We start from the raw sequence: 10000 nt of genomic DNA, 5'->3' as shown, positions 1-10000 counted from the left end.
TCGTTCTTTATATGAATCTCCCTTTTTATCTTAATTTATAATTCAATCTGATTTCGTCTCTCTTGTATTTCATTTATAGTCGTAAGTTAGGAAGGGAGCTCATAGTAATAAGCCCCTAAGGTTTCTTTCCTCGCCAGGAAAAAAAATCTCTTATTTTGTGTAAGAAATGTTACTGCAGATCCTTTAACTTTATACATACGTGCAATGTATTTAAAAACGATATTTCTGACAGTTGTAGCCTGCGAAATTGGCAGAAATAGATATTTTGCTGGCACGGACCACAGGACTGGGTCTGGTTGTCTGGTGGGGATTATGAGTATTTCGTCGTTACGAGTAGTGAACCGTTAGGGCTTTGAATCAGTCTAGGTACAGCTTTCTTTGCCAACTTTTTTGTTAACTTTTCCCCTTAGCCTCCATAGTGTAGTGGCACTTCCACTGGGTTTGGAGAATACATTCCTCGTTCCCGCAGGGTTTTGGGTTTTCGTATCGGGCAGGTGCCCAGTGTACCTTTCCTTTAAAAAGATTTAAGTAGATCAGTACCATCAAGTATGCTAACATATTGTTATGTAGGAACGGAGTTTGTGAAGCTTGTGGCGCTTGCTGTCCTACATGTCCAAGTATCTAGACACTTGGGTTGTGATTGAGTCAGTTGTGTTGTGTGTCTGATTGGGTAGTGAAGTCAAAATTTATTTTCTTTCTTTCTTTTTTTTTCTGGCAAATAAATAAATGAAATGAATGAAAATGAAACTGTCAGCATTGTTACCCAGAATTTCGCTTTTTTCTGTGCCGTACAAGCCGCGTAAACTTGGCAGAACTAGCAGCAATTGAGACTTACGACCGTGATGTGAGAGGAATGGGTCTATTCTTGATTTTACTTCAGAAACTGCTTTGCATTCCTGCAATTTGTGACGTAAAATCGTGAATAGACCCATGCCTCTCACGTCACGGTCGTGGGTCCAAATTACTGCTGGTTTTGATAACTTCGCGCATCTTGTCCGGCAGATGAGAAGCGAAATTCGGACGTATGAACGGTAAAACATGTTTGCTTTTGGCGGCAAATTAATATTGTTGCCAAAAGATTACACATGTAGGTGCACTTTTAGGTTCTTTTATCTTGTAACCACCTCTCTTTCCCCCAGAGGTTGGTGCGCCTTCGTTTTGTACGTTATTTAGACAGCATTAAAACTCTCAGGCTCTCAGCTCGAGCTCATTCATGTGTACGAGTCGTGAATATAGATAGGAAACGTCTCTTACATCTAATACGCCCTACACTGACAATAAAGCCTGACGATAAAAATGCTCCAGTGGAATACAAGGCGCATTTATGGAATTTAGTGCACTAAATTTATTGAGGGTCACTTGGAAATGCTTGTCCTACACCACACCACCCCCACCCCCTCCTAAAAAAAAAAAAAGCATAACAACAAAGATCAAGACAGTAAATTAATTCCGCGCAAAATTCACCTTATTGCCTTACTGCCTAGAGTACGTCTCGAAAGACGGACAAATTCATATAAATAACTTACCGGTTGCTGAAGACTTGGTTTTGCGTTATGGTCCAGGAGCAGCTGAATAATCGACTGCTGATTGCAGCGTTGAGCTTTCTGCAGAGGAGTGAACTGAAACTAAAGAAGAGAAAGAGAAGTTATCCCGGTCACTTGAATGGTTTTATCATCTCTTTTTAATAATTACTTCATGCATTTGCATTATTTTAGAACCGCAGTGGCAGGGTTCACTCGATAGTATAAATATTCATTTCCTCCAATAATTCTAACATAAACGATAACATCACATCACCAAACCTGTGAATTTTTGAAAGAGCTAAGAACACAGAAAACCCTACGGCCTCATCGGATAAGACCCTCCTATCTGTATATTCTGTATATCCTTCCAATCATGGTAAGCCTCATCCAAAGTTAACGGAAATGGTCTAAGAGTTCACTGAAGATCAACTGAAGACTCACTAAATATGCTCACAACTGTAAGTTTACTGCTGCTAATGATCATTAATACGACAGCAATTTTTATACTTAAAATAACGTTCGTACGTGTCATTGTGGCACTTAGTGAACACTCAACAGTAGTAACAACAATAGGAAGATCAAGAGGGAGTCAACTCTTCTCTTCCTTCTTACCCTGTCTACAGCATTGACATCTGCATTATGATCTAGCAAGAGCTTGACAACAGATTCATGTCCATACCAACAGGCCAGGTGCAGAGGTGTTAACAAAAACTGTGGAAAGAAAACAACGTAAAACCAAGAGATAAATTCTGGCTGAGAGTGATGCTAAGCAACATTGCTAAGAGAAAGCAATTTGTACTTCACCCAAATTCACTTTGTGATCTCACTAGCAAACTGGTGTGAAACTTAAAGGAAGATAAGGGCCATGGATTGCAAGTTTTAATACTGCCAAGTGTCGCCCTTTCTGACCGTCTTTTAATGAATACATGTATGTACGTTCTACCTCACGCAAAAAAGGATAAGCAACCTTGGGCTAGATTATGAAGAAATTTAACAGAAAATAAGATACTAGTACAAATCTCTTGAAGAACCTGATCTCTTTCATCAACATTTGCACCATTCTTCAGGTGCGTGTTGACCTCCTCATATCGTCCATTGATTGACGCCCTGTGAAGAACACTTCGAGATACCTAGTGAAAAAAAAAAATGTAGAAAATTAACAGAGTCGTCTCTCCAATGTCTCCATACAGTGGACGCCCGTGGAACCTCCATTTGGAGTCCGTAAATGAGATAGCCCACAAATGTGGGGAACAAAAAAAAACACTGAAGCAAACAGTTTCAAAGTTTCAAGTTTCAAAGTCTTGCGGTTAAGTACTACGTAACTGGCCTGCACCACTGTTTTGTAGAACGCTTATTCTTGCAAGGTACATAAATTTTTCAACATGACTATGTGGTAAAAGTCGACAGGTGCCAGTTTAGAATTTCAAGCCTTCAGACAGTGCGAATGAAAAGAATAGAAGCACTATCTTGATAAAGATCGGAAAAAAAACTGCTTGGACTACTTAATAAACAACAGAGTTAAGAACAAGAGAATAAATGTGTCAATCAATCAATCAATCAATCAATCAATCAATGCGTCCACGGTCTCCCTTTTAGCAGGATTAAATTAAATTAACAATAAAAATGTTACTTTGACGCTGCTGTGGGAGTCTGCAATGAAGGGACTGGTTTCCTCCACACACTAGTATTCTTAAGTTTCAGTTTGGGGCTGGGGATTTGAACCCTGTCAAAGGTAATGCGACTATAAGGTGATTATACTCCTTGTAAAAATTCACCTTGTTTACAGACCAATGTTGCTAAAAACAGAATTTTTTCATTGTAAACTTACTTTGGCCTTTTCCATTCTCATAGCCCAACTTGTGTCCTGTTTCTTGACCTGATGACAAACGAAAATATAAATATCCTGACACAAGGATTGTCATCCATGACTTCAAACTAGTATTAATTATATGCTTTTCTGTGATCTTGTCAGGGTTAAATGTAACTTTACAGAAGTGGCGGAGATAAGGTCAACTTGATCTCCTGGCTAAGCAAATTAAGTCTCATTTACTTATTCTAAGTTATTTTGATTCATTTAAGAAATAATGCCTATTACATATGTGGCCTGTCCTTATTACTGGTAGAACCTGACACCAACACTTATGAAAACACTTATTACAATCCATTCTCCTAATCAGAAGTGAAGGAGCACTTTGGAACAAAAACACCGCCCACCCCCTCCCCCCCCAACCCCTCAAAATGTCAATTGTGAAGTCATTTGCAAGTTATATTGCCAAAACGTTCCAATAAGCTCATTCACATTCTCCTGTACTTTCATTTTTCCCCAAGAAAAGACTGAAACTTCAATTAGGTCGATACATGGTTGCTTCTCCTGGTCCACTACTTTCAGTTTTCTATTTTCACCAATGAAGGATCTCTTGTGCAACTCATTCAGGTCTTCCTTAGCTTTGTCATTATCATTATTTGACTAAGAGTTACATGTATGCCAGTTATCATCAAAGAGAAGTGAATGGTATGTCATCAATCAATCAATAAACAGACCAACAAATGCATATAATTGGGATCCCATAGTTATGTCTTAGGGAACACCAGGGCTTTTCTTTCAGTTTATTTCGGCTGTATCAGTTTCCACAATACTACCTCCAAAGTGCTTTGAGTCAAAAGCACTTCCGACTCAGAATCGCTCAACATCGCTCAGCTTGCATCTGCAGACTACAAACCACTAACTGGAAATTAAAACTTGAACCCATGCATCAAACAACTTGAATGATGCCAAATCCCATGTGCAACAGAAATGAATATTGAATGGTTGGTAATTTTTGGTCAACATCAAACAAAAAAACACAGCGTGTGCCTCGTTGATTCTCGTTAGAACCAACACTTAATCTACTTGTTAAGGACAAACACGTTGAACAAAATGAACAATAAGTACATTATTTCATCAATAGCGGTGGTTACACACACCCTGGATTTGGGGATGGATTGGGTTTGGTTCCGTTCAGGTTTCATGTTACCCTTGGGAATGCGGTTACACAGTAGAATTCTCCCCTCAGGGTAAATATACTTAGATATGAGTTCACTGACATTACAAATTATAAACAGAGAAACAGAAAGATAACTTAGTCAACTTCGTAACTGACAGTCTGAAGAGCAAACTCATGAAAATAAAGAAAGAAATACTCACAGTGACGCACGAATCCCTGCCATGTTACCTCGTGCTTCGTGGTTTTGTTGTATCCATGGAAATACCCCTAGAGCAGTTTCGGTCTAGGGAAAGCGGTTACACACAAAAACGTCCATGCCCATGAGCAAACGCTATTAACCCATGGGTAAAAGGGCTAGTGTAACCACAGATAATGTTTTTCTGGGTTCGTGGAGTCCTCGCGAAAGTAAAAATAAGCCAGACATAGGCCTTCCCGCTCGGGGTTATGTGAGGACTTTGACCTTGTTATGACTTAATTTTAATTTTATCATCAATAAGTTAAATGATGATGATGATGATGATACTACTACTACTACTACTACTACTACTACTACTACTACTACTACTACTACTACTACTACTTCAAGTGCACAACCTGTTTTAAGCTTTCCTCGCTGCCATAAGGTAGTCTAGCAACTTGGGGCCGCAATAGAACTTCTGCTTCTGTCACATGCGCTGATTCAGATTCTACTTCAGTGAAGTCCAACCATTCACGAAAAGGATTCCAATGACGTGTTGAGCTTTCGAAATCTTGTGAATAGCCAGCTAATAGGTCCGGGAGTGTACTCCACTGTTCTAAGCTTTCCTCGCTGCCATAAGGTAGTCTAGCAACTTGGAGCCGTGATAGAACGTCTGCTCCTGTCACATGCGCTGATTCAGATTCTATTTCAGTGAAATCCAACCATTCACGAAAAGGATTCCAATGACGTGTTGAGCTTTCGAAATCTTGTGAATAGCCAGCTAATCGGAGTGTACTCCACTTAATATCAGAAGCGGTTTTTCCTTCGTTGTTCCTCACGTTGACATTGCATCCTGATTCAATCAACACTTGTGAATAGTAAGAAAATCCGAAACGAGCGCATAGATGAAGAGCCGTATTTCCGAACTGGTCTTGAATATTCGCGTCCGCTTTTTTCTCAAGCAATAGCTTCACCAGTGGTTCGAGTGGTTCGTCCTTCTGCGTGACCGCTATATGAAGAGGTGTTCCTCGCACCTTGTCTTGAATATTCACATCCGCCTTGTTTTCAAGCAATAGCTCGACAACAGGTACGTTCTTCTGCGTGACTGCTACACAAAGAGGTGTTTCTCCCACCCCGTCTTGAATATTCGCATCCGCCTTGTTTTCAAGCAATAGCTTGACGAGAGGTACATCCTTCAGCATGACTGCTTTGTGAAGCGGTGTTTGTCCTACGCAGTCTTCAATATTCACATCCGCCTTGTTTTCAAGCAATAGCTTGACAAGAGGTACGTTCTTCTGCGTGACTGCTACACAAAGAGGTGTTTCTCCCACCTCGTCTTCAATATTCGCATCCGCCTTGTTTTCAAGCAATAGCCTGACAAGAGGTACATCATTCAGCATGACTGCCTTATGTAGAGGTGTTACTCCCAACCAGTCTTGAATATTCACATCCGCCTTGTTTTCAAGAAATAGCTCGACGAGAGGCACGTTCTTCCGCGTGACTGCTTTTTGAAGAGGCGTTTTCCCCCACTGATCCTTAACATTCCCATCAGCTCCATGCTCCAAAAGCAGTCTAGCCACCATGTAATTATTGCTAGAAGCTGCAAAAAGCAAAGGTCCCTCTTTACCTGGGGATGTTCGAGCATTTACGTCTGCCCCAAGATCAATCAGGGTCTTGATTAATACACCAGAGGACATCGGACTCGCCAACAGCAATGGTGTGATATTGCTCTTTGCAGCGACATTAATATCAACACCATCATTCAAAACGAGCTCAATCACCTTTTCTACATCGCCGCTCATTGCGCATGAGTGCAGCTCGCTTAGTGTTTCGTCAATCTCAACGAATCTTTGGTACAGTTTTTCAATATCAGCATGACCTGGTTTTCTGCAATCAAGGGCTGATAGAATATCAACTGCTGATTTGCCGCAGAAAATGGACGCCTTATTACTTATTGTTTCAGATTTCATCTCTTCCACAAAGTTCTCTAGATAGGTACTTGCTCTGTAAACAATGTCATAGTCTCCTTGTAAGACAGCTGCCTGTAGTAGATTAAACCCTGAATGGCTGTCCGTACGTAAGAAAGCCCTTTTTGTAGATGTCCTGAGACTGAGCTGCAACAAAACGTGTCAAATATCAATTCACTTCGTAACGACTGCATTACCCCACGGGATAACGAGGCCAATGGAAGCCTTTCCTTTGGATAAGACTTTATGAAAAAAGCCCCCCTCTTCTTCCTTTATGGGAGATTCATGCATCTCAGTTGACCATCTCTATTTCAGTTAGAAAACTCTTTCTTTCAGGAACATACGGAAGCCACGAAAGGGACAAGGGCACCCAACGAGCAAATTAAGCCAAAAGCCTTTCAGAGACATGTCTAGGCTCCTTGTAATGTATAAAGACTGTCTACAGAGATGGTTTTATCACCTAGAAAAATTTGATCTCTTCGGATATCTTAGCTAAAAATTGAAGTGTCCGAAATTTTTAGGGAATGGTACATGTATCTTCAGTTCAGAAATTGCTAGCTTGAACGTTGAGGAACGTTATCTTCTAGGAACTTCTAATCAAACCATTTGCTCATCCGAAACTACCAGGTGATCTTTTTAAATGCCAAAAATTGCAAAAATTGGCCTTCCGAAAACGTAAGGGACTAATTTTCCCAGGTTGCGAATCTTTTAGGTGATGTTTTCGTAAAGAAATCTGTAGCCGTCTGGCAACGTTTAAACGAAATTCTTAGAACAGTTTGACTCCCGAACACATATTTCGCCGAAGATTATCGTTGGGTGCCCCTGAAGGGACATCTCAGTTTGGTTTTCGAAATAAAGAGAATTTCGACTGAAATTGGAGTTTTTGTGGGAATGCATGCTAACTCCTAGAGACACTGAAGACTCGCTGAGCTCCATATTTTAAAACCACATTTAATGTTAAGTTCGTAAAAACCTCGGCAATACAGTTCACGATGGTCGTCACGCATATTTCTCATTTGCTAATTTTCGTAAAATTGTACTCAATGTTGTGTTTTTTATCGTAAAATTGGATTTGATCCCTTGACGTCGCAATAGAATTGGCCAGCAAGTTCCTGCGCGATTCTGACTTTACTACAAACCGTTTGTAGTAAAGTCGGACAACAACATTGACAACAACGCGAACAAACAAGCAAATGAGGACGTTGTGTGACTGCGTGATGACCATCGTGGGACTGTGATTCTGTTGTTATTTGTTAAGTGTGGAGCTCAGCGAGTCTTCACTGTCTCTGGCAGTTGGTGTATATTCCATAAACTCCAATTTCAGCAATTTAGGAAATTCTCTTAATTTCGAAAAACAAACTCCGGTTTTAGGAAAGAAAAAGTCAGATGCTCGCAAAAACCAACATTAGGGACCTTAAGCAAGGACGACGACGGCTACGAGAGGGTCTTCTGAAAATATTTCCCGTTATTGTCATAATTTTGCGATTACTCCAAGTCACTCGGCATGGAAAGTGTGAGTCCAAATTCCAAGAATAAAATTGGCGACAACGGTTTGGATATTGAGAGAGAAAATTGAAAATTCGTCGTCAGGTCAGTTCTCGCGTTCTCCACATGACCTGAAATTTGATCATTTCACGTCGTTGTCAAGACGAGAACGGCAAAGCCGGAAATGTATCAAAATGTACAACGCACGTGCAGGGCGTGCAGAACAGTACTATTGTTTTTGCTAATTAAACCTATTGTTTTGTGGTGTTCTCGTAGCCGTCGTCGTCGTCCTTGCTTAAGGTCCCTATTGACTTTAAGACACAAAAACACAAAGTCCGATCTAGAAAAAAAACTAAGATGTCCCTCAAGAGCTCTCATACCTTTCGTGGGTTCCTTAATTTTTTTGACTTATTTCCACCATACATGAAGGACAGGAAAAAATGAAACAAAAAAATAAAATTGGGAAAAAAAGACGCCCAGACCCTGACCCCGGCCCCCTGTTTTGGCTACTACCTACGTTTTGCGTGCGCTGTATTTAAATTTCAAAGGGGAAAAGTCACGCTATTTTAGTCAAACACTAAAACACGTCTTTACATCAATGAAGACCAAAAAATAACGCTTTACTTTTGTTGCCAATAGCAATTTAAGTGCACTGAACCTACTCAGGAATGTTGTATGTGTGAGGTAAACCATTGAATTAGATTTTTACCGAAAAAAACCCGCAAATTTAGCATGAGTGCCTCTTTCAGTCTCTTTTGCGCAAGCCACCTTAGTTATTGAGTTCTTCAGTTGTTTTGACTCATTCAAGCTGACAAGTTGCTAACCCGTGTACAGCAATACAATAAGGCCTTTGCAGCTGCGATCACGTGGTTAAAAAATGCCATACTGGAGAGGAAATTGCACGCAGGAACATCTAAAACAAAGCAACTTAATTTTAATTTTCTTTGTTTCAGATGTTGGCCTTTCCACCATGTGATCGCCAGCTGCAAAGGGCCCATTTGATAAGAAGAAGCGTAGACTTGTGAACTGTTTGCCTACGACGGACACAGTCGTAGAGCTAAGTGTGTAGACAATTTTACTGAGTAGTTTCTTGTAATTTTTCTATTGATTTCTACATTTGTAAGGCCGAGCATTGACGGACCTTTTACTTTACATTTTAGCTCGAATTTGTTGTAATTTATGAAAAAACGATTCTGATCTTCTTATTTGGCGTCCTTGGTCACAGAATGTTCCAGTTCTAGGGTGCAATGGACAGCTAATGTACTGTGTTACGGTTGGACTGTTCTAATGTACTCATCTCAGCTCTCGAACTTTCAAAAGTTTATTTTTACTAACTTAAGGGTTTTCTGTTGATTAAAATGCACCTAAACTCAAATGCTTTTCGTTCTTTATATGAATCTCCCTTTTTATCTTAATTTATAATTCAATCTGATTTCGTCTCTCTTGTATTTCATTTATAGTCGTAAGTTAGGAAGGGAGCTCATAGTAATAAGCCCCTATGGTTTCTTTCCTCGCCAGGAATGAAAAATTCTTTTATTTTGTGCAATAAATGTTATTTCAGATCCTTTAACTTTATACATACGTGCAATGTATTTAAAAACGATATTTCTGACAGTTGTAGCCTGCGAAACGGACAAGAGGACTGGGTCCGGTTGTCTGGTGGGGATTCTTGATTTTATGTCACAAACTGCTTTGCACTTCTGTTACATTGCAGTTTGTGATGTAAAATCGTGAATAGACCCAAGCATCACGGTTGTGGGTCCACATGACTGCTAGTTTTGATAACTTCGCGCACCTTGTCCGGCAGATGAGAAGCGAAATTCTGACGTATAAACGGTAAAACATGTTTGCTTTGGCAGGGAG

The 10000-nt window shown here is 40.1% G+C and overlaps 2 protein-coding genes across 2 annotated transcripts in view; both read right to left on the bottom strand.

Moving 5' to 3' along the window:
• LOC138037597 (uncharacterized) overlaps window positions 1-10000 on the bottom strand; it is a 138469-nt gene that overhangs the window by 46905 nt on the left and 81564 nt on the right. The gene's annotated exons all lie outside the window — the stretch shown is intronic.
• Window positions 1-10000, bottom strand: part of LOC138037639 (serine/threonine-protein phosphatase 6 regulatory ankyrin repeat subunit B-like) — an 18488-nt gene that overhangs the window by 7924 nt on the left and 564 nt on the right. The window contains exons 2-6 of the mRNA XM_068883543.1: window positions 5102-6799; window positions 3352-3399; window positions 2555-2653; window positions 2136-2234; window positions 1527-1625 (exon numbers count right to left, since the gene is read on the bottom strand). Coding sequence (XP_068739644.1) covers window positions 1527-1625; window positions 2136-2234; window positions 2555-2653; window positions 3352-3399; window positions 5102-6655 — 1899 coding nt within the window. The 5' untranslated portion in view covers window positions 6656-6799. The remainder of the gene's footprint in view (window positions 1-1526; window positions 1626-2135; window positions 2235-2554; window positions 2654-3351; window positions 3400-5101; window positions 6800-10000) is intronic.

This window comes from Montipora capricornis, chromosome 1, assembly GCF_036669925.1.
Source record: "Montipora capricornis isolate CH-2021 chromosome 1, ASM3666992v2, whole genome shotgun sequence".
Lineage (NCBI taxonomy): Eukaryota > Metazoa > Cnidaria > Anthozoa > Scleractinia > Acroporidae > Montipora > Montipora capricornis.
This window is presented reverse-complemented; position numbering and strand designations above follow the sequence as displayed.